This window comes from Gadus macrocephalus, chromosome 20 (genome assembly GCF_031168955.1).
Source record: "Gadus macrocephalus chromosome 20, ASM3116895v1".
Classification (NCBI taxonomy): domain Eukaryota; kingdom Metazoa; phylum Chordata; class Actinopteri; order Gadiformes; family Gadidae; genus Gadus; species Gadus macrocephalus.
The window spans coordinates 7,308,650-7,332,654 of NC_082401.1; the positions used below are offsets into that span (position 1 = coordinate 7,308,650).

At 45.3% G+C, this 24,005-nt stretch overlaps 1 protein-coding gene across 2 annotated transcripts in view; it reads left to right on the forward strand.

Moving 5' to 3' along the window:
* The window catches only part of spegb (striated muscle enriched protein kinase b), a 57,099-nt gene extending 33,194 nt beyond the window's left edge, over positions 1-23,905 (forward strand). For both annotated transcript variants that reach the window (XM_060039423.1, XM_060039424.1), the window contains 25 exons: positions 1,289-1,412; positions 4,583-4,755; positions 5,270-5,382; positions 5,952-6,120; positions 6,893-6,989; positions 7,227-7,427; positions 7,821-7,878; positions 7,976-8,053; positions 9,808-9,980; positions 10,096-10,122; positions 10,518-10,667; positions 10,980-11,022; positions 11,108-11,176; positions 11,283-14,064; positions 14,672-14,821; positions 15,134-15,250; positions 15,592-15,759; positions 16,074-16,196; positions 16,634-16,798; positions 17,129-18,023; positions 18,427-18,666; positions 19,153-19,376; positions 20,335-20,410; positions 20,835-20,984; positions 21,377-23,905. In XM_060039423.1, coding sequence (XP_059895406.1) covers positions 1,289-1,412; positions 4,583-4,755; positions 5,270-5,382; positions 5,952-6,120; positions 6,893-6,989; positions 7,227-7,427; positions 7,821-7,878; positions 7,976-8,053; positions 9,808-9,980; positions 10,096-10,122; positions 10,518-10,667; positions 10,980-11,022; positions 11,108-11,176; positions 11,283-14,064; positions 14,672-14,821; positions 15,134-15,250; positions 15,592-15,759; positions 16,074-16,196; positions 16,634-16,798; positions 17,129-18,023; positions 18,427-18,666; positions 19,153-19,376; positions 20,335-20,410; positions 20,835-20,984; positions 21,377-21,644 — 6,833 coding nt within the window. In that variant the 3' untranslated portion in view covers positions 21,645-23,905. The remainder of the gene's footprint in view (positions 1-1,288; positions 1,413-4,582; positions 4,756-5,269; positions 5,383-5,951; positions 6,121-6,892; positions 6,990-7,226; positions 7,428-7,820; positions 7,879-7,975; positions 8,054-9,807; positions 9,981-10,095; positions 10,123-10,517; positions 10,668-10,979; positions 11,023-11,107; positions 11,177-11,282; positions 14,065-14,671; positions 14,822-15,133; positions 15,251-15,591; positions 15,760-16,073; positions 16,197-16,633; positions 16,799-17,128; positions 18,024-18,426; positions 18,667-19,152; positions 19,377-20,334; positions 20,411-20,834; positions 20,985-21,376) is intronic.
* Positions 23,906-24,005: the final 100 nt, after the last annotated feature.

Consider the following 24,005-nt stretch of genomic DNA (forward strand, 5'->3'; position numbering starts at 1 on the left):
TGGTTCGGGCATCTGGTAAGGATGCCCACTGGGCGCCTTCCTTGGGAGGTGTTTCAGGCACGTCCAGTGGGGAGGAGACCTCGGGGAAGACCCAGGACTAGGTGGAGAGATTATATCTCAACACTAGCCTGGGAACGCCTCGGGATCCCCCCGTCAGAGCTGGTCAATGTGGCCCGGGAAAGGGAAGTCTGGGGCCCCCTGCTTGAGCTGCTCCCCCCGCGACCCGACCCCGGATAAGCGGATGAGGATGAGGATGAGGATGAGGAACAATAATAATATTCTTTTTCAATATTTATTGGTATATTTACTGGTAACTATGGAATGCATCAATTCAATCCAGTCTAGAAGTGATGAAATGATTCTGGTCAATAATTGTAGTTAGTTATTTAGAAAGAAAAATGGGGATTCCAGGGACATCTCAAAATAATGTAGCCTAGTCCTATATAAATATCTATATATATATAATACATATATATATATATATATATATATATATATATGTAAGGTCTGTCTCACTTGTATTCATTTTACTCAGAAATAACTTGAATGGAACTTTAGATGTTTGGGGATAAGCAGCACAGCAGTCAGGTAGCTATTTAAAGCTATAATAAACTGTGTATTTTGTTTATTTAGGTAAAGCTTTATAAAAAATGTTACATGCACAATAAAGCATACAATTTTTTTGGCCATTTTCCTTTTCCCTCTGGGCAAGGCACCGGATGTTTATGAAACATAGAAACGCCCCTGGTTCCGTAAACATGTGTTTCTGGTAAATGTTTCCGGTGAGCTTCGGGTTTATAGTATAGTATGTGCATTGTCTTTTATATTTGTACTTTCGTCCTGGGATAATGAAAAAAAGTTAAGCTTTCTTGCTTTACTTTTTTTTACTTAACCTATTGGCCAAGTCTTCATCAATAAGTTCTTTGTGGCGAGTTACTCAAATTTGCTTTTGTTTTCTGGACATAAAAGACTTGCTGTCTCCATCATGCATTCCTGCAAATTCTCTTCTTCTCTTCAGAGAAAGGCTTGCTTGCCTTTACTAGTTTGCATGCCAGTAGAGAACCGGCTTTCATTCTGACGTCTTGAATCGTGAATTGACGAACATTTTTTTTTTGCTGATTACCTTCCTTTCTATCTCACTCTGTCATGAAGCATAATAATGAAAAAAAATGAATGAAAAAAAATTCAGCAATGCCTGTGTGGCCCGCGGGCAGTAGTTTTCCCACCTATGTTGATTTAAACTGGTACGGGAGAAGCTTAGGATGAAGTGTATGTTAATGTTTCACAGGTCCCTACCTCCAGGAGTGTCCGGTAATAACGGACAAGCCAGACGTGGTGTTTGTGATGGAGAACCAGGCGGTCGCCATCACAGTCACGCTCAACCATGTCAACGCCGTCGTCATCTGGCAGAGGTGCTTCAGCGTTTGATTCCTTCCTTCAGTAATTTTTTTCATTGAATCATTTGCCTTGTTGATTCCTTCATTTGTTCAGCTCTTAATAACTAAAGGTTTCTTCATTTCTTTGACTGAAATGATTGCATTAATTGACTTTGTTCATTCATCCAAATTATTGATTTAATTAATGACTGTGTCTTCATAATCATTATTAAACATTCTTAAAGGAGACATATTATGTTGTTTTCCCAACAAGTAAACATAGTCTATGAGTTTCAGAAAACTTGTTTTTGAAGCCGTTTGCTGGAAATAGCTTTTAGGAAAATAAATCTCACCTCCCGCTATTCCCCTCTGTTCAGTCCCAGAATGCAGAATGCTGTTTCTGGTGTCTGTAGCTTTAATGCAAAATGAGCTGCTGCTCATTGACCAATGAGCTGTCAGAGTGAACCACAGCATGGAGGAGAAGGGATTGTTGCCGTTTACGGAATACTGGAGCTTTATATCTATATAGTATGATATAATAATAATATCATGTAATATATGGGTATTTTTATAATATAACATCTAATATCAAGGCCAAAAGCTATGTGCGCCTCGGATGATATTATGAATCATAAAGACTGCGTCTGACGTCACTGGTACTGCCACATGTGGGGGTTATCTCGGCTATGGTTCAGAAGAATTGGGGGAAAGGAACTTTGGCCTTGACTCTCTGAAGTCCATATTGAACCGCGACACAGAGGAGAAAGGGATTGTACTCCCGGAGTTGAGCTGCCGGACCGCCAAAGCTTCGGCGCCTGTCCAGCAGCTCAGGCAGGGGGAGCTCAGCGGCAGTCCGGCAGCTCAGCTCCGGGAGTACAATCCCTTTCTCCTCCATGTCTCCTCCTCCGGACTGCCGGCAGCTCCGGTGGAGAAAGGGATTGTACTCCCGGAGCTGAGCTGCCGGGCTGCCGTCGAGCTCACCCCGCCGGAGCTGCTGGCGGGGGCTCCGCCGGACTCCCTGCCAGTCAGTTACATGGCAAACTGACAAATAAGACATCTATTTTTGTATGGAATATCCCTGCTTCCGAAATGCGCAAACATCTCCGCCCAGCGCTCGTCCCCAGGTCCACAAAATCTTAGCTATTCTCTGATTGGAGGGGGGTGGGGAAGTGGGAGGTGATATTCAAATGTGCCCCCTTCCTACGTAGGAGGGGGTGCTGAAACTAAGGGTGCACTCACACTAGGCCATCTGGCCGTGGCCGTTGGCCGTTTTCACACCTAACCGTGCTCAACTGGCCCCATTTTTCTCTGGCCTGCACTCACACTAGGCAATCTGGCCGTGGCCGTTGGCCGTCGGAACTGTGGCCTGGCCACGGTAGGCTCTTGGTCATACGGCATCACGTCGTAACACGTCATCACCAAGCGTCCGCTGCATGGACCATAATAAAGTCTGCCGCCAGTCAGAGTTTTAACAAAAATGGATAACAACACAGAGAACACAGTTCGCACTTTGACAGACACTCGACTTCTCTATGGGACCAACGTGAACCAACAGTTGAACCACTTGACGCCATGTTTACCGTTTAATGGGAAAGAAGGCTCGTCGTCTTTATTATGTCCATGGTCGTCGCATGGACTATACGTCATCCAGCTCAGGTTGCGTAGCCGTGCGTACGTGCGTGTCGGCTCATTAGCATCTGTACCGTGGCGGCCCGTACCGTAGCAGCACACCTCTCCCAAGTGGCTAAGTTGGCCTGGCCTGGCCCGACTGGCCACACTCATACTGGCAGATTTGAGCACGGTTAGGTGTGAAAACGGCCACGGCCACGGCTAGATGGCCTAGTGTGAGTGCACCCTAACTTGGTGACTGTAGGCGGGGTACTTTCAGGAATACATATCTCACTCAAAAAATGAAAAGCGGACCTTTTTCAAAGATGTGTGCGTGTGGGAGCATCAGAGACCCAAAACAACACCCCAAATCCCCGGAAAAGTGTTGTTTTCATAAAATATCCCCTTTAATAAACTATCGCTCATAAATTTCTCAATTTGTTTGTTCAGCTGTTTATGATGACTGAACTATGAGCCTGAGCTAACCCTAACTATGTAATTTTCTAGTGCAGCAATGTACCTCATTAAAAGGACTACGTGTAGCACTTGTACATCGCTTTAAATGGCCGATATATGAACATGTTTTAATTTCAATATGAAAATGAGACCTTCCCGACTCTATCGGTTGCGTAGAACAGCCTGTGGCTGATTTCTATTATAATAGAATCAGGCTGGATTTGCCAGGGAAAAAAAGGAAGGAAGGGACGTGTAAGCAAGTGTATTGCCAGAAATATCAGTTCCTTCTCTCAAAACTGATTTGTAATTTTTTTGTGTTTTATATCAACTCAGGCTTCTCCCATCGTCTATTTATGAATTATCAATCAGTAACTAACAGTTTATGATTGTTATTGTCTCCGGCCACGGAGCTCGCACTCCGGTGATCTCCATGCATGAGCTCGAGCAGGCTGCAGTTCTCTTGCTGCCAAAAGGGGTCAGTAACGAGAGGGCATTTCTGGTTATTACACGTAGTCCTTCTAAATACTTGATTCATTTCACACATATCGAGATCCATCCATGCAATTTTCTCTATAGATTATACCCGCCACCCTTTGAAAAGGATATTGCTATAACTTTAGCTATAACTGTAGCTGTAACTCTATCTACAACTGTAGCTGACTCAGTCCACTAGAACCTGCTAACGTTAGAACTTACGTAGTGCAGGTTTATTCTCTTGATTGTTTATTTTTTATTCATGGTCCATTGGTTAATTAATTCATAATTCCGTTCATCCATAGATATTTAGTTTGATTTACATGACGTCGACTGACTTTGAAACCATATCAATGTTGCTGTGCAGGTAAACAGTGAATATATATGATATGTATATATATATATATATATATATATATATATATATATATATATGTATATATGTGTATTTGATTATGTATGTGTTGTCTTATGTATTTTGTGTGTATTTATGTATTTATTTTTTGATGCATATTATGTATCTTTGTATGTATGTATGTATGTATGTATGTATGTATGTATGTATGTATGTATGTATGTATGTATGTATGTATGTATGTATGTATGTATGTATGTATGTATGTATAATTATATATAAGTATACTTTAACCTATATTCCCCACATCCAGGAAAGGCGTGGTTCTATCCAGTAAGCCTGGTGTGTATGAGATGGGGATGCCTGACGACGACCAGCACACGCTGAAGCTGCTGAAGGTGAAGAGCTCTGACGTGGGCCCCATGTCCTTTGTGGCGTCCAACAAACACGGCAACGACACCTGCACCTTCCCCGTGGAGATGGCCGGTGAGTTAAGGCGTAGCCCGAGTCTAGCGGCAGACACCGTTAGCCATGTTGTGTGTGTCATGTGTAGGAATTGATTTAGATGCAAAACTGCCATGGGACTGTTGAGGAACCAAGCCTAAGAATTTCACTCTTTTAGTACTTTTACTTTTACTAAGATGTAATAAGATAAACTCTGCATCTGAATCTGAATCTGAAAACAAAGCACTGCAACAATTCTAGTACAGTGTGGTTCTGATATGTCCTCCATATGTGTAGAAAAGATGCAGGTATGTACAAGCACTTGTTAGGTCTGGAGCTTTTTGACAACAGTAAATGTGTGGGAGGGGAGGGTATTGTGCTGGCTAGGGGGTTCAGCTCCCAGCTGAAAGGTACCTGGTTTGATCCCCAATTTATATTCTATTCTATTCTATTCTGTTCTCTGACAAAAGGTACCCCTAAGGCTATCATTATCAAAGTGTAAAATCCAACTGTGTAAATAGTGTTTTGATGGTTTATTTTTTGTTTCATTGTGTAGCGGCCCCGACCTTTGAGACCATCATGGAGGATCTGGACGTGTGCGTGGGAGAGACCCCCCAGTTCGGCGTGGTGGTGGAGGGGAAGCCGGTCCCAGACATCCTCTGGTTCAAGGTGACTACATTCTCTGTGTTATTCCTTCTGTGTTCATTGTAATACAATGATAGCAAGCTGTTCTAGTTAAGACTAGATAAAGCAAGTAATAAACTAATATTTATGTATAAGTACACTGTGATAGTGTGATTATCCGTTACGAGCCGTTTTCCGATTTTCTAAACGCCTTTTAACGGCTAATCACACTACTACACAATGTAGTAGTATACATATATAAAGGTTACAGGATAAGTTAAAGGGACACATCACCCATTTGAATTTAGCTTTGTATCGTTAGAAACCCAGTCATATTTTTGAATGGTCTTGCATCATTCCCTCATTTTCCCCTGAGACGGGAGAGACGTATCTACCGCTAATTTCCTGCTTTAAATGACAATGATTGCGTCATTTAAAGCAGGAAGCGTAAGAGGGGGGGTGCTCTAAAAAACTACAAGCACATTACAGATCAGTGCCAGTGGGTGGGACTTTCACCGATGTGAATTTGCGCTACGGTATGGTTTTTGACGTTACCGTTTGACCGTTTTGACCGGTAGATCACACAAGCGCTAAAGTTGACATTGTCATTTCAGAATGACGTCCTGCTGGCCGAGAGCAGCCATTACACATTTGTGTACGACGACAATGAGTGTTCCTTGGTGATCCTAAACACGCGCCGAGAGGACTCTGGGGTGTACACATGCACAGCCAGGAACCTGGCGGGATCCGTCACCTGCAAGGCTGAACTGACGGTGCACGCAGGTAAAGAATGTGTGTGTGTGTGTGTGTGTGTGTGTGTGTGTGTGTGTGTGTGTGTGTGTGTGTGTGTGTCTGTGTCTGTGTTTGTGTCTGTGTCTGTGTCTGTGTCTGTGTCTGTGTGTGTGTGTCTGTGTGTGTGTGTGTGTGTGTGTGTGTGTGTGTGTCTGTGTGTTTGTCTGTGTGTGGGTCTCCATCCACGTGTATTTGTTGGTTAGTAGTCTGATCTAAGATGTGAGTGGGGTGTCCAACGTCATCGCTGGTGTGAGAATACCTCAACAATTGTTTTCAGCTCTTGTGCTTAGAAACGACTTTGTCCTGATTTCCTCGTATGCATTTGATGACAAAGACAACCAAAAAAAAAAAGAACAAAATCATACTTAACTTGTCTACATCTGGATTATTTGAATTACTGACATTTTGACGTAACTTAAGATTGAAGAAGGCATACCTATAGGTTTTGTCCATGAAAAGAATATCCCAGAATAGCCGAAGAAGGTGAATCACCAAACGCCCACCCTGTTCCAACAATATCCTTACAAGCTTCTAAGGATGGTTATGCCACATAGGCCTACTGTATTTGACAGAAGTGTCAAATCATATTTGAATACTAATTCATGCAGGAAACAAGTTAGAACTGATACAAAAAAAACCTATCAAATAACAAAACTAGTTAGTTAACTGGTACATTTCCCCTCAGTTAGAATGTGAAAGAATGGTATTAAATTGCAGTTTTTAGATTTTTCTTTTTTAAAAAATTTAATATTTTCTTTACCAGCTAAAAGGAAAGAGAATCCCATAGAAGACGAAAAGACCATTTTGCGAAAGATGCGCAGAATGACCGATTACTACGAAATCCACAAGGAAATTGGAAGGTAGGTTTGAGTTTAATCATGCGAAAATTAAGAATGATCCTTCCATTCTCTTTTCCTCCGAAATATATTGTTTTCATTTGGTAGGGACCATAAGCTATTTCAGGATAAACTAAACTAACAAACAGGAGACATGCTAAGGCAACACTAGGTTGTTCTTGGAGCTATGTGAGGCTAATGCTGGATATAGATATGCCCATATCCTTAACACCGCTTCTACCACACCTCCCTCGCTGCCAGAGGTGCGTTCTCCTATGTGAAGCGCGTGGTCCTGAAGGTAGGCAAGACGGAGTATGCCGCCAAGTTTATCTCGGCCCGCGCCAAGCGGAAGGCGTCCGCGCTGAGGGAGATGAACCTGCTGGCCAGACTCGACCACGAGAGGATCCTGTACTTCCACGACGCCTTCGAGAAGAAGAATGCTGTCATCATCGTCACTGAGATGTATCCTTCCTGCTCGATTTTAACCCCCCTGATCCACCTCCGTGTGACAATTATAAAGCTGTTACTGTAGTTACAACTCAAGCCACTAGAGACTGCTAATGGGAAAACATACATATTGCAGGTTTAAGAAATTTGCTCTTTCCCTTTAACTATTCGTTTTTTTTGTGTTTGTGTGTGATAAACTATAAAACACGAATGTTTATCATATAATAAAATGAAATAAATCAAATGTAATTGATTTGATAAAATGTGATGATGTATATTACATGATATACCTAAAATCCATCCACCGCACTGATCTAGTGTAGTCTTGTGGAGTCTGATCTATTCTACACCCCTTTACTCTAGTCAAATATAATCAAATGTGACTGTGCCTTAATCCATCTAATAAAGATGTCACGAGGAGCTGCTCGAGAGATTTGTCAAGAAATCTATTATCACGGAGTCTGACGTGAGTTGGTTTTGTGTGATTAAAAATTGAACATAAAATGTCATGTAAAAAAAAGCTTTTGAGGTAACACTGTACTTTACTGTCTGTTCGCCTCCAGGTGCGCTCCTGTATGAGGCAGCTGCTGGAGGGACTGGACTACCTTCACCAGCAGAACATCATCCACCTGGACATCAAGGTGCTACACATACGGGCCTCATAAGATAATTATATAAATCCCCCAGAGGGGAATTTCCTTTGTTACAACAGCCCAGCAGCAGTGGAAAACACAGGATAAGATGCAATACAATAAAAAAAATGTATCTATGAAAACAGAAATAGACGCTAAAGTAAATGCTAAAGTAAGAACAAATATAAAAAATAGGGCAAATAAAAAAATTATACGAGTCTTTAAATCACAGTATATTAAAGTGCATGAATGCAAATGTAAACAAAGAGAAGAGGCATAGTTATCAAGGTTTATTCACCCAGCTTGGTTCTAAACACACATTTACCCTGTCTTAGCCCACAGTAAATGGATGTGCGCCCAGTGGGACTTTTTTGCATTGGCACCTATTGTGGGCGCCTGGTCTGTGATGCTCAACAGTGGGGTAACCAATCTGAACAGAAACAGGGTTTGCGGTGAAATCAAACGGTGCGGGGAAAAGGGAGGGGGGAAAAAGGCAACTCAAATCTTCACCAGGTCGGCAGTTGATGTTAGGGTGCTCTGTCTGGCTCTTCCTGTTATGGGGGGCAGAGAGAGGGAGGGAGGCCAAGCTTAGTGGGGTCTGTGGTCCCTGCCACTGACCTCTTCGCCCTGGTACGGCTCTTGGGAGTTTTGGGGGTTCCTCTCCAGCTGAAGGCCTTCTCTTTCATATCAGCACGACACAATTTACACAGATCAAAGATCTGTGTAAACAACAGTCCTTCGGTCCACTTGGACGTAATTTCACTATAAGGGTTCAGTGAAACTGCTACATTTGCACAACATTTATTTGCGTGAATGATTATTTATTTGTTGATTTTTAGATCATTTTATGGGGTTTTTACTATATCTGAATTATGTTGGACAGTTTGAAGTGTCCAATTTCATTAGCACTGAAGCACTTTAATTGTTTTTACCTATGTAACTGTCCCACTTGTGTTTGTGTGTATGTGATGTCAAACTATGTAACGGAGGCTCACTTTTAAACTGCGAAACAAGTTTACCTACAAATAAAGTAACCTGAACCTGAACCAGTTGGGTCAAGAGGGTTGGCCACAGGGCTCTTACCACGAGACTGGCCTAGTGTGTGTCTGGAGTCCACGCGCTCCTCCAGCCAGTCTGTCTTCAGCTTGTCCTGGTGGGGTTAAAAGGCCTCCTGATTGCAAGGCTAACTCAGCACACCAGTGAGTGGTAAGCTGAGACACCTGAGTGGGGCGGGGTCTCTATGATACAGCTTTTAGAGTAGTACCTCCCATCCAACACCACACCCCTTGGCTGCCTTTGCCTTTGTGGCCACCACGTGGCCATGTGGGGCCCTACTCAGCGGCTGGGCCACCACACTATGCAAAGTCAGTTCTTAACATGGAGGCTTCCTGCAAAGGTATGGCAGTTATAGGAAGCCTCCTGGAAACTGAGTCCCAGATATATTTGGTCTGATGTGTTGCTGATGTGGATGTGACCCCTGGGGCAGGATAGCCCTAACCTGTAAGCAAATAAATATAAAACAAATTTGAAATGGGTAACATTATTAAAACATGCACTATGTAACATTTTCTCTACGCATCTTTATATAATGTCATCATTTTTAAGTATTTAAATCAACAAAGAGCGACATCTTGACAGATAATCACCGTGCATTTTTTTTTTTCAATAATACCAAAATGTGGTCTTCTTTTACAATGTATAAATGGATATCTTCACAGTCGCAATCTCAATACATCATATATTTCCCCCTGCTTCTCTCCCAGCCCGACAACATCCTGATGAGCGACGCCCACAGCGATCAGATCCGGCTCTGTGACTTCGGGAACGCGCTGGAGCTCACGCCCGGCGAGGCCCAGTACTGCAAGTACGGCACCCCCGAGTTCGTAGGGCCAGAGATCGTCAACCAGTCCCCCGTCTCCAAGGCAACCGATATCTGGTACGGTCCTTACATTTCAGAATTTGCCCCAGTAATTAAATTGAAGAATGTATAAATTGCAAAGACATTGCCCTTTCATAAAACCATTCCTCTCTGTTTATTTTTTTTCTTCCAGGCCAATCGGAGTCCTTGCATATTTGTGGTAGGTTCATTTATTTAAATCGAAAGCAATCAGATCAGAAATAGCAATTTCAATATAAATATATGCTGGCCAGAATATGATTTTAACAATGGTAGCAGTTGTGAAAGGTGCTGTAGGCAGGATTAGAGAGTTGTAAAGTGAGTCAAACAAAAAAGAGCAGTAACAATAACAGTAATAATCTAGCAACTCTTATAATTAAATACAATTATAATGCTTTGAACAATTGATTGCAAGAATACGTTATTGGTAATCAGTGAGTGGAGCTCAATGTGTGTGTTTGTGTGTGTGTGTGTGTGTGTGTGTGTGTGTGTGTGTGTGTGTGTGTGTGTGTGTGTGTGTGTGTGTGTGTGTGTGTGTGTGTGTGTGTGTGTGTGTGTGTGTGTGTGTGCTTTCAGCCTGACGGGGGTTTCTCCGTTCGCCGGGGAGAACGACCGCAGCTCGGTGCTTAACATCAGGAACTACAACGTGGCCTTCCAGGAGAACATGTTTGCTGAGGCCAAGGAGGCCAAGGGCTTCATCATTAAGCTGCTGGTCGCAGACCACCTGTGAGCAATAATCTAATTCAAGTTTAGAATACCATTCACAGAACTTACTGGAAAAGGTTTTTAATTCTATATTTCATTATCGAGATGGATCTAAATGGGGCATTCTGTCTTAATATGTATTAAACAGATGCCTCTTTAAAAAGTTACTTGAATATATATTATTTTGTAATTAATTAACAGGGTAAGGTATCTATCTCAAGGATGTCTACACCTTGAACCTTTTAGCTGAGAGTCAAAAACACTTTCCACTATACTATTCTGCTCCCAATGTATGCAATATATCCTCACATAATTATTATAATTTTTTTGTAGGAGGCCTGATACTCAGGAATGCCTCCGCCACCCCTGGTTTAAGGTGAGCCACCTTAGGATCTGTAAAAAATTCTGGGAGTACTGGGAGTTTATTTTTGTAGTTTAATGACTTTGTTGTTTTTGTGTAGACACTTAGCAAGGGAAAGGCTTTGAGCACAGACTCCCTGAAGAAGTTTGTATTTCGAAGAAAATGGCAGGTACGATGTCAAATTTTTCTCTTACATCGAGAATATCCTAGAGCATATGTACCTATAAATGTATATTTCTAGTTAAAAATTCTGATGATGTCATGTCACCTTTCAGCGATCGCTAATCACCTACAAATCCAAGATGGTCATGAGGTCCATCCCGGAGCTGTTGAACGACTCCACCAGTCACATCTCCATCGCGGTTCCCAGGAACCTCAAGGAGGGCTCCCCTCTGCCATCGTCCTCCTCCGACTCCGACGAGGACATTGACGAGCCGCCCTTCATCCCGATGCCGCTCCACATGGAGTTCTCCGGCTCCAGGGTTTCCCTCAACGAGATCCAGGGAGCTGAGCAGGACAACGGGAAGCACAACGGTGCCACCGACTGGTCTTCTGCCACCGCCAATGAGCAGCCCATGGAGTCGGAATCCGGCGTTGCGGAGAAAGACTGTGTCGAAGTCTTTGCCGGCAGCAAGGGTCGCCTACGCAAGCGGTCCAAGCAGGAGAACGACAAGAGCTCCTCGGACGATGAGCCGCCGGCCGAGCTGCCGCAGCGGTCCGAGCAGTCCCGGAGACCCCTGCGCCGGGGCTCCAGTGTGGAGTCGGACAAACCGGACAGCGGCCGCAGACGGGGGGAGCTCCGGCGGGGTGGCTCGGCCGACAGTGCCCTGCTGCTACGCATCACACCCGAGGAAGGACAAGCCGGGGAGACCCCACCGGAGGAGGGAAGGAGAATCCTCAAGAAGGCTGTGTCCATGGAGCTGCCGAGGAGGAGCGCAAGCCCGGGCGGCGCCCACATGAGCCAGGAGGACTACGCCATGAAACTTGAGCAGATGAGGCAGCGGCTGCTTCGAGGGGGCGCCGGGGACAAGAAGCTGAGCGGGCTGCGGGGGCCTCTGTTTGAGACATTGGAAACGTCAGAGGGCTTCGCTCGCGGCCCGCGCTTGGGGCCGCCTCCCTTGATCCGGGCGGTATCCAGTGAGTGCTCCCCGAGGGAGGAGGCTCCGAAGCCAAAACTGCTCCGCAAAAGCGCTTCATTTAGTCAGGGTGACACTGAGCCGATCCCCCTGCACCGCCGCTCCGGAGCGCCTCTGGAGATCCCCTTGGCCCAGGTAGAGCAGAGGAAACTCAAGGAGGCCATGTCCATGTCCTCGCTCACTGAGCAGCCGAAGCTGGACTCCCGTCCGGTGACGCCCAGAAACCCTTCACCCAGGCCACAGACCCCAGAGTTGGTTGTGCAGGAGAGTCCTACGAAAGCAGAGAGTGTGGAGTCCTTGATGGAGAGAGATGCGAAACTGGACGAGGCTATGAGTGAGAAGACGGACGGTTTGACGACAGATAGTAATTTTGACGAGAGATCAAGCACGAGTGGTTTCTCAGAGAAGGACATGAGCATATCAGAAGACCAGATGATGGAAACAGAGTACACAGGGCAGAGGGAGCCGACACCACTTCCTCCTCCTCCCATGGCCCAAAGCTCTGTGATAGAAGAGGAAATGGTAGAAGAAGAAAAAGAAGAGATAATAGGGGAAGTGGAGAAGAAGACTGTTAATGTTCCAGAGGAGAAGGACAAAGGGAATGAAGAAATGGAAGAAGAAGAAAACAAAGTGAATATGCCTGATAAATCCTCTGATACGCTCATCCCCACAAACGCAGTTATTGTGACACCTACACACGACCATTCAAGGGTTCCCGGAAGTGTTGTCGCCCAACTTCCAGCACCTACACCTCCTGCTGTGGTTGTTCTTCCAGACGGAAGGAGGTCGGCATATGCTAGCATCATGCAGACCATCATGGTACCCGCAATTACACCTGAAAATGCATCCTATTCGTCGAACCCCTCTACTCCAATCGCCGCTCAAGGATCGTCAACTATCCCAACGTCAACCCAAATTATTCAGCCACCTGCTGCTACTGCCCCGTCTCCTCTGTCACCTGTACCTACACCTACTCCATCACAAGCACCTCCCCCTACTGAAACACCCTCTGCCTTCCCTGGTCGCTCAAAGCCAATCATTGTTTCATCCAATGAACACGCCGCTGTCTATTCGCGAGTTGCATCGCCCGAACTGATCGCCAAAGAACCCAGTCCACCCCGCGCTGTCTCTGAGTCTCTGACACGGGAACTAAACGCCGGACACGACTTCCAGGACATAACATCTGAAGAAGTCTTCGAGGCACGCTTCAAAAAGCGTGAGTCGTCACTGACGAGAAGCTTTAAATTCCTGACTAGATCAAAGAACGAAGACAAACCGCCAGTGGTGGCCCCAGATGCCACGGAGACGGGGGAAGACATCTACCGCCCGGGTCCGGTCGGCGGTCCTCTGGAATTCGCACCGAGGAGACTTGAGGAGAAGTCCAAGTCTGTCCTGGATCTCCGTGAAGCTCAGAAGGACCAGGGCTTCATGAAGAGGCTCTCCATGCGTCTGAAGAGGACGCCGTCAGCCGAACGCAAAGAAGAACTGGCCAAGGAAGAAGAACAAGCTGCTTCGAAGCGCAGAATGTCGTGGACGCTGGGGCGAAAGGGTTCTCAGGAGAAGAAGGAGGTGGAGATGTCGAGGATGGACGGTGGAGCTGAAGACGTGCAGCCTGAGTCAGAGGACAAGGAAGTGAAGAAACCCCAAGAATCTCCGGTCCTGGCGATGCGCAGGAAGATCGAGTCGACAGTGGCGGGCATCTCCACCAGGATCCGCAGCTTCTCTGAGGAGCGGAAGGTGTCGGATGAGAAGGAGCAAAAGCGCACGCCCATCTTTTCGATGCTTCGCCGTGCAGCCTCTGAGAATCGCGGCGTCAAGACTGTGGTGGTGCCTTCGAACCAGCTGGCGGCTCAGACCAGTAACGGAGCCTCTTCGGAGTCCCTGGACTCCATGTCCAGCCTCAAGTCGGACACGTCCAAGGGTAGGCTGAAACCATGCTCTCAACATCTTCAAATTTTTACTTTACAAGATTTGTATCAGTTCTAAAAAAATAACTTGACGTTTATCATCATAATGTTATTTTGTAGTCATGAGCTGACCTAAATTAGCCTGGTCCTACCAGACTCTCGTACTTAATTTAATTTGCAGAGAGAGTCTGGACCTACTCAATTGACAAACATTAACTCACTTGAAGGCGTGTGTCTGTTGAAGTTTAAAACTATTGGATCTGCCCAGTGCCACTCTGGTTCTGCCATAACCAATTGCTAACCTTTGGCCGAGAATCACGTTGCGAGGCAGGCTGTAAACAATCCAAACACTGTGCGTGAAGATGTCCGACAACGAGAGCTGACTTTAACGTCATTGTTCTCAGCCACTCCCTCTGTTCGCTGATGGACGCAGAAAATCTGGACGGAGAAAACCCACTAACATGCCGTAGACCCAGACGTAGTGCTGAAGGGAAATTCTAATTGAGCGGAAGTACTTAGGCGGGCGGAGCCAGGCTAGACCTAAATGCCTTTTTGACACAAATACCTTTTATCTCTGAAATCCTTCTTTATTTGATGATTAACCTTTTTTATGTGTTTCAGTTGGAGAGGTTGAGCGCAGGTCGCGCTGGGATCGCTGGGGCCTGACCAGAGGAAAACGGGACAAGACCGTTTCACAGCCGGACATTCCTACCGCTATCACCAGAGACAGCAGTGGTCTACGGACACGCCAGTACTCTAAGCTGGCAGCCGGTACGCTAGTGTAACTTTAGTAGTGCTCTGAATTAATAATTTGATGACATCTTCAATGATGAGAATAACATATGCTGTATGCAAACTGTTCTGCTCAGTCCTTTTTAGTTCACACTCTGGTATCAAGATGTTTTGATTAATTCTTTGAGTGTATCTCATCTCTCTATAATATATAATTATATTTTTGCCTATTTTTATCTGCCTTAAATAAACAGTATAATAGTGCAGGGCTGAGTGAACCGGCATGCTAACCATTCCCCATCTGCATGCTATGACTCTCTTTAAGTCGTGTCTACTTCCTGTGTCCGCTAGACTTTGCTCCAGTGTTCCACATCAAGCTGAGAGACCATGTGCTGCTGGAGGGAGACCCAGTCACTCTCAGCTGCCTGCCTGCAGGAAGCCCACACCCCCACATCGCCTGGGTCAAAGGTCAGGGGATATTTTTTTATGTTACCATTTCGCTTTATTATATCTAATGCTTTGCAATAAGTATAATAAAAATAAGTAAGTAAGTTAGTAAGTACAGCACAGTTGACAAACAATAGAAAGTGAGCAATATTGCAAATAATAAAAAACGAATACTAGAACTACTATTAGAATACTCGAACAATACTGTGCGGTATTCTCATGTTTAATAATTGGTCCCTGATAATTACTATTATGAATCTCAGATTCCGATCCCTTATCCACATTGACAAAACAAGCCAAGGACGAAAGTTTCCCGAAACAATCATCCGACATTAACTCCAGCTGGTGTCATGTCTCCCCAGATAAGAGGGCCCTGGAGATCGACGCCCGGATGAACCTGATCTCCTGCCCCGACGGCCGGCAGCTCCTGATGATCATGCAGACCACCAAGAAGGACGCGGGGCTGTACGAATGTGTGGCCACCAACCCTCTGGGCGCCGTGTTCAGCTCCTGCACCATCTCCCTGGCCCGTGAGACCACCTTTACTTAATCTACAAAAACACTTTAGAGTAGAGTAGTCTGAGTAGTTTTCATTTGCGACGAGTTACAGATGACATTTTATAGTCAACAACAGATACAGTTTTGTAACAAACCACAATGTAACACAAATGTCATCATACTCTATAAATAAAGTGTGATCACAGCAATTCCATTCAATACAAATATTCTACGTTCCATATTCTACGTTCTCCTGGAGCAGTTTCATAGGTCCTAAGTATGGATACCACCCATTGTCCGCCTCCTGTATTCCCTCTCTAACTCTTTGATGACCTGTATGTTGCAGGCCTTCCCAATCGCCCAGGGACCCCTGAGATCCCCCAGAAATACAAGGACACAGCTCTGGTGGTGTGGAGGCCCTCAGACAACCTGGCTCCATGTACCTACTCTCTGGAGAGGAAGGCAGAGAGTGAGTCCACCCTCCAATAGTATTTTACATGAATTTTGTGTGTGCATACTTCTGCATTCTCAGAAGTATGCAATCCCATGTTAAATTGCTTTATGTCTCCGTTGTTGTGTTCAAGGCTATTGAATGTTACCCAGGAAGCTTAAAAGTGATATGCACATTATAATTGTTCATCGCTCTAATCTTCTCATTTATCCTTTCCCATTTCCTCTTCTTCTCCCTCTCCTCCATCTCCCTCTGCTTCCCTCTCCTCCCCTATTTTCCACTCCAATCCTCTCCTCTCCTCCTCTCTTCTCATCCCTCATTTCCCTCCCATCCCCCTAATGACCCTTCTCCCCCACAACCCTCTTGCCAACCCCCCCACCCTCCTCCTCCCCCCTCCCCACTCCTTTCTTCCTCCTATTCTCCCCCATTCACCTCTCCTCCCCCTCCTCCTCCAGGAGAAAGCTTGTGGCTCATCGTGGCTACAGGGGTGGCCGACTGCTACTTCAACGTGGTTGACCTGCCAGCAGGGTTATCCTTCCGCTTCCGGGTGGCGTGTGTGAACAAGGCAGGCCAGGGCCCGTACAGCAACCTCTCTGACCAAGTTTGTCTGGATCCAACAGGTCCGTACTCATCTTACTTCAGTACACAATCAATCTATCACACTCGTTTCCATGTGGTGGTTGTTGGTCAACATACCAAACAAAGTCCTTAGGGGATTAACACCTACTACAAGTACTAACTAATCTTTGTGGGATACATACAGAAGTGATGCTCGAGGATAATGATGATGATGATCGATAATTAGCATGATCATCCTTCATGTATTAAATGTAAGGGGTTCATATGATGGCACAGGCAACACACTCTGTTGTAAATGAGTGTGCCCCTTGTGTCTTATCAAATTTGTACAATCTGTCACACATCCCGTCTCTCTCTGCGTGTGTATCCAGAACCGCCCAAAACCAGCAGCACGCCCGTGGTGGTCAAAACGGCACCGGCCGCCACCCCTCCCGTGGTGATGACTTCATCCATGACCGTGACGCCCATCAAACCGGCTCAGAGCAAACCCATGGTGACCACTACCCAGACCGCCACCGCTACCCCCACAGTCACCCTCGCCGCCCCAACCGTCCCCACCGTCACCACGGCAAAGCCCCCCACCGCCCGGCCCGCCCCCATCACCAGGACAACCCCGTCGCCCACCGTGGTCGTGTCGGCGGCTAAAGCGGTGTCCCCCGCGCCCAGCGCACCCACCCGCCCAGCGCCTGCCCCCAGTCCGACCCCTACCCCTGTCACTGCGGCCCCCGTGGCCCAGCCCAGCCCCCCAGTCAAAGCCAAGACCACCCTCAACATCAACATGGGTGGCCCCAAGGCCAAGCTGGCTCCGCCCCCCATCGTCCTGCCCAAACCGAGGAGCCCCGTCTCAATGTCGCCGCCCCCTTGTGTCACCTCATCCACACCCGCCCCCGCCCCCGCCATCGGGAAGCCCATCTCCTCTGTGCCCATGTATCGCGCCACTCCCCCCACCTCTCTGGCCGTAACCTCGGTTACGACCATCTCCCCTACCCCCACCCCCACCCCCATCACCACCATCACCATCACCTCCACCGCCGCACCTGCTCTACCCCCGGTCATCTCCCCACCCGTGGTGCTGGTGTCAAGGTTGTCGCCCATGGCTGGCCCCCAGGGGGGTGTGGACCCCCACGGGCCCCCGTCCGGCAGGGTCACCCCCTCTGGACGAGCCACCCCGTCGGGACGCAGGACGCCCCTGGGACGGCCCGGAGAGGGGCCTCTTCGCCAGGGAGTGCCCCAGAAGCCCTACACGTTCATGGATGAGAAGGCCAGGTATGGAGAAGTTGATGGACAATGGTGGAGTTGGAGTCAAACTAAAAATGCATTTGACATTTGATTCATATAAGTTCATGTAAAGGTTCATTTCAAGGTTGATTCCATCCATTTCAAAATGAATATAACATTTCATAGAAAAATACCTTTCATAATAAGAATTTGGAATGCTTTGATATACTGCCTTTCTGCTTTATTTGTACAAAAGAAAAACTAAAATACCATCAAATTAAGTAGATCATACTGCTACAAAATTCAAACTGAATCAGACGTTCCAATGAAATCCTGCTACTAACCTGTATTTGTATGCGAATAAAACAACACAAAGAAACAATCTCTTCGCTCACAAAATCCGAAGTATTCGGTTGATCAGCCTGCCGCTGCTTCTCATCACCGCACCCAGGGGCCGCTTTGGGGTGATCCGCGAGTGCCGGGAGAACGCCACTGGCAACTTGTTCATGGCCAAGATCGTGCCGTACGAGGCGGACACCAAGCAATCGGTGCTGCAGGAGTACGACATCCTCAAGTCCCTGCACCACGAGAAGGTGATGGCCCTGCACGAGGCCTATGTCACGCCGCGCTACCTGGTGCTCATCGCAGAGTGCTGCAGTGGCAAGGAGCTGCTCTACAGCCTCATCGACCGGTAGGGCTGTAGGGGACGTTCAACCTGTGTCTGGGATGATGAATCGGGACATTCAGTAGCTTTCACCCAAAGTTACTGTGGACATTGAAACAGAAATATAGACAAAGAAATACAGCCAATCGTAGTAAACTGTAAAATAATGTTTGTAGTTGTTTTAAATCAACACCATTTGGTCTGTCCTCCGTAGGAATATAATTATTTTAATTTAACTTAATTAACTTAATTCCCTCCACTTAACTTCAACAACTCGGGCCGATTATCCTCGTAACAAATTGCACGTTGCCGTTTTTGGCGTCTGGAAGTTCTGTCATAACAAAGTAGAACTGCTAGATCCCGGATTAACATGTGGCTTTCCCTGAGCAAGATATCTAAATCCAAGATCATTAATGACCAAAATATCCCCACCAAAAAGAATGTAATCAATGGAAAAACATTATATTCTGTTATAAATACTCTGGGTAAAAAGTGTCCGTGGGTGTGCCACAGGTTCCGCTACTCTGAAGACGACGTGGTGGCCTACATCATCCAGATCTTGCAGGGGCTAGACTACTTGCACACGCGCCGCATCCTGCACCTGGACATCAAGCCGGAGAACATCATAGTCACCTACATGAACGTTATCAAGATCATCGACTTCGGCAGCGCCCAGAGCTTCAACCCCCTGTTCCTCAAGCAGTTCAGCCCCCCCATCGGCACACTGGAGTACATGTGTAAGGGTTCTCACGGATGGACGGAGTGGTACCATAAGTTAGCTGGTGTTATTGGTGCTAATGATAAGCCCTTCTATACGAGGGGGCTGTGGGCTCAGCATTGGTCCTGTTTTTCTATACTTTGCCATCTCTGCTTTTATCAGAATCAGAATCTGAAATGGATTTATTGTAAGGATTTTGTTTGGTATGTTGCTGGGCAGAATAGTACTTATACAGAAATACAACGCATAACTTTTCTGTCGGGTTAGATTGAATGCATAACTATATTTTAGGGCACAACACATGCGGCGTGGTCTATAGCACAGCAGTCATAATATTATTATGTATTCGTTAGATCTGTTTATGGGTCAGGGTTGGAAAACTAATTGCGAGGGACTCGGCACCAAAATTGCTATCCCTGTTTTTATATTTTATTTGTCCAATTAAATTTTGTGACATTCAATTTGGTTTCATGGATGTCATCGGGGAATATGCTTAGTGGCTCTGGTGACATTACACACATATATGGCAAATAAGGTAAACCACCAAAATATAAAGTGAGAATATAAACCCAGGGAGCTTTGGTTCCTAAAGATTTTGGTTTGCGTTCTGACTAAACCTCCCTCCTCCCTCCTTCCCAACCCATTCCTCCTCCCTCCCTTCCACTATTCCAACCCACACCTCCTTCCTCGCCCTATTCCATACTCCCTCCCTTTTTCCTACCCTCTCCTCCAATCCTCCCTTCCACCCCTCCCTTCCATCCTTCCTCTATTCCACCCTCTGCTCCCTCCCTTAATCTCCTTCCTTTCTATCTCCTCCCCTCCCTTCTTTTCTCCCTACCTCTCCCTCCTCCAATGCTTCCTTCCTCCCATCCTCCCTCCCTTCTAATCTTCCTCCCATCCTTCCTCCCTCCCTCCCTCTCCTCCCTCTCCTCCCCGCTCTCTCCCCACCATCTCCTCCCACCCTCCCCTCCCTCCAGCTCCAGAGATGGTGAAGGGGGATGTGGTAGGTCCTCCGGCAGACATCTGGAGTGTGGGCGTGCTGACTTTCATCATGTGAGTTCAGGAGATCTCTTGGTTCTCCAACCCTGTTAGATCTCTGCAAATAGCAGCGCCTTGCCATGGTTTTTATTTTTACATGCAAAGGAGGAGTTGGGTTGAAGGAGAATTCAGGATTACGTTTGAGTCTTCTTTCCGGCCCAACGCCTGTTACTGTTGGGTAGAGGCAATTTTATTATCAGCTTATTTTTATTTTTTGTTGTTGATTAGAACTGATATAACCCCTAGGGTGGGTTTCCTTTGCATTCATTTGATTTGTGAATTGGAACAATTAGTGTGTAGTAAATACCAATTTGTTGTCTCATTACTTAGAAATGGCCAATACAGAATGATATCATCTGTTACGTTATATGGCGCCATTGACTTGTTTCTTTCATATACCTTTATGTGATTCCTACACTCTCTTTGTGTTGTTCTTCAGGTTGAGTGGAAGGTCACCTTTCATGGAGAATGACCCCCAGGAGACGGAGGTCAGGATCCAGGCCGCCAAGTTCGACCTCTCCAAACTCTACCAGAATGTATCCCAAAGTGCCTCTCTATTCCTCAAGAAGATCATCTGTAGCTACCCCTGGTGAGTTGGCCTGCAGTCACACAGAATAATACTCCCAAATAACAATACTTTTGTTCGACACATTTGAATTGAATTTGTTGCAGTTGCTCTTTTAAAGGAAAAATAAATATCGCTGTCTATGAAGAAACTACAAAGAACCCGTTTGAACATCAATGGTTCAACTGGAATGATGTAAACGGTTTATAACCTACGTTTAAGGTGTCAAGTCCTGTCCAACTCGATGGTTCACCCTAGCTCAATTGGCCGAGCAGGGCATTTACCCTGACAGGGTTAGAGGTTTCGTTCCCACTGGGGGCCACACATGCTAAGAATTGAATGCATCCACCAGCAGATAAACTTCACGATCAACCCTGATTTCCCGCTCATAAAATAAAACCTGTGTCAACCCCCAGGGCCCGGCCGGCTATCAAGGACTGCTTCAGCAACTCGTGGCTGCAGGACGCCTACCTGATGCGGCTTCGCAGACAGACACTCACCTTCACCACCACACGCCTCAAGGAGTTCCTGGCGGAGCAGCAGAGGAGGCGCGAGGAAGGGGCCACCAAGCACAAGGTCCTTCTGCGGTCCTACTCCTCCACCGGCCCTCCCAGCCCTAACGTGCAACCACCCAGCGCTACTACCATGATGACCGCGGCCCCCCCCACTCCCGTCAGCCCCTAAGCTAACTAGCGGGGCTCAGGGTGTTGTCATTCAGAGCAAAGGAAATACCTAGCTCGTTGGAGAGCAAAGTGTTACAGGTACTGTCGTTGGTGGGCCCAAGAACTGGCTTTGTGGGTGAAGGACACGGCGATACAAACAAGAAACAAGAACTTTGGTCGCTTAGAAAAATGGGATTGTTGTAATGTTTTCTGGAAGGCCAAAGTCACTTTGGGAAAGAAAACAATGAACCGGGTTTGAGGAAAAGTAGTAGGCTATGATGATACCAGTTAGAATGTCAAAGAAAAAAAACATTTCATGAACGAGTACTTTATTTTAATTCAAGTTCCTGTGCTAGTACCTCAACGATTGTACCTATGCCCTTTATATACATTTTCGACAGGAACAGTTGCAACCCTTTTTGGTATGCACTTTTCAAATCAACAATTTGGAATATATATAATTTTAAGCCTGTGGAGCTATGCCAAACATTTTAAGTTACACCTAGGGCACTAGAGTTTAAGTTTGGCCTGGGGTTAAGATGTTGTGAAGATTATATACATTAGTTCCTCCCAGAAAAGTAGCATATCATCCATTGGGTACAACTTGCATTGATTTCAGTTTGTTAAATGAAACTTTGGTTAGAAATGTATTATGTAAGTGTACTTTTACACAAGTGCTATCCAAGAAGACAATAGAAAAAAACGACGTCAGTATTAAAATATTTATTGTATAAATATTTTTAGTGTGAACAAAATCTAGGGCCATTTACAAGGCTTATATGAAGAGTTGATTTGAACAGTTTGCACACAAGGGAAACGTTAGGGGATGTTAGGGACGTAACAGGGATTGTATCGGACATGAACAGCACTGTCAATCATGTTCCCGTAATCTTTGTTCTTATGAAGCATATGCCGGTTTGTAGGATTTTCCAAATAAGTACCTCACAAGGTTACACAGTGTGGGGATGATATTAACAAGGGCTCACCGTTAAAAACAAAGCTTTTGCTCAATGCAAAAATGTTAGAAGGAAAACTTTTATTAGACAATTACTTTTTTTATTCCTTTTTTCTCAGATCAATGGAATGAAAGAATTTCCCTTGGCTATAAAATATAGGGTAAAACAACAGGACACAATCTTTGTAAGCATTCTGTACAGTTATCAATTGATTGTTGAAGACAATTTTGGACTGTTTCTAGTAAACTACCCGACAACAGAACAATTAAGATATCAATTCAACTAGCGCAACAAATTATCTGTCAATTGATTAAGGATTTTAAAATGTGACAGAAATGTCTCATGAGTATGAGTGGTTTTAGGGTAGCTCCCAAGTGCCCTTAATGTGTAAGCATCAGTCATAATGAAACCATTTTCCAATGTTAGGGCTGAGAGATTTCGATTGTAGGTTGTATTTTTGTCACAATACTAACCCTTTTTAAAGAACAATTATGACTACTTTGTAGTTACATTTAAATAATCAAAATAACACAAATTAGAAAGATAGTGTAGATACATCATGGCTGTTTTTAAAATACCTTTGTCATGCAAGAGGAAATAAAAAAAGTATATTATCGGCATGTGAAACCTTTCTGGTGTTACATGTTTACATTTTAATGTCACAACTTCACACATTTAATGAGAGATATAAATTAGCAAAAAGAAAAATAAATGGCCAGTTTTGCTATAAAATCGTTTTAAACTTCAATTTGGCTGATTTTATATTTAAAATAATTTATAATGATTTCAGTGCTTAGGTGCAATTGTCACTGCCATTGTCTTCTTTTAAAAAATTATATTGATTTAAATTTAAAGTAGAACAGTGCCGGTCCTCTACACCCCAGACGAGAGAGTGAGAATACATTGGGGTGTAATATCAGTGAGACTGCCCTACCCTCATATGAATTTCGTTACTTGGTTATGTGACAGGAATTTTGATACAACCTGATAACAGGGCTTCCAGATGCCAAAAAAATGATATGATTGCGAGAAGCAGTACATTTTGTAAATCCATTTTGTAAAGCCCTTGCAGGGCTTCAAGTGATTGATATCAGACCCCCTTCCCAAAAAAGTAAAATGATATAGTTTCGTAAGTGAAAGAGGATTATCGGTTTTCCTGTTCAGATCATAGATCAGATCTTCGTGTTTGCATTTGTTCGTTTATTTATTGAGTGATTGTATTTGGCCTCAATTGAACTCCCTTTGTTTTGGTGAAGCTGAAGAGCTCTGGCATGTAGTAAGCATGACAGCTGTCACACTTTGCCCAATAAATAGCACATGGAGTACACACATATGTCTGATCCTTGGTATGTGTCTTTGTTTTGTTTTAGAGAAAAATGCTGTGTGGTTATAAATAGAAAATGCGTATATTCTATGCATTGGCATAG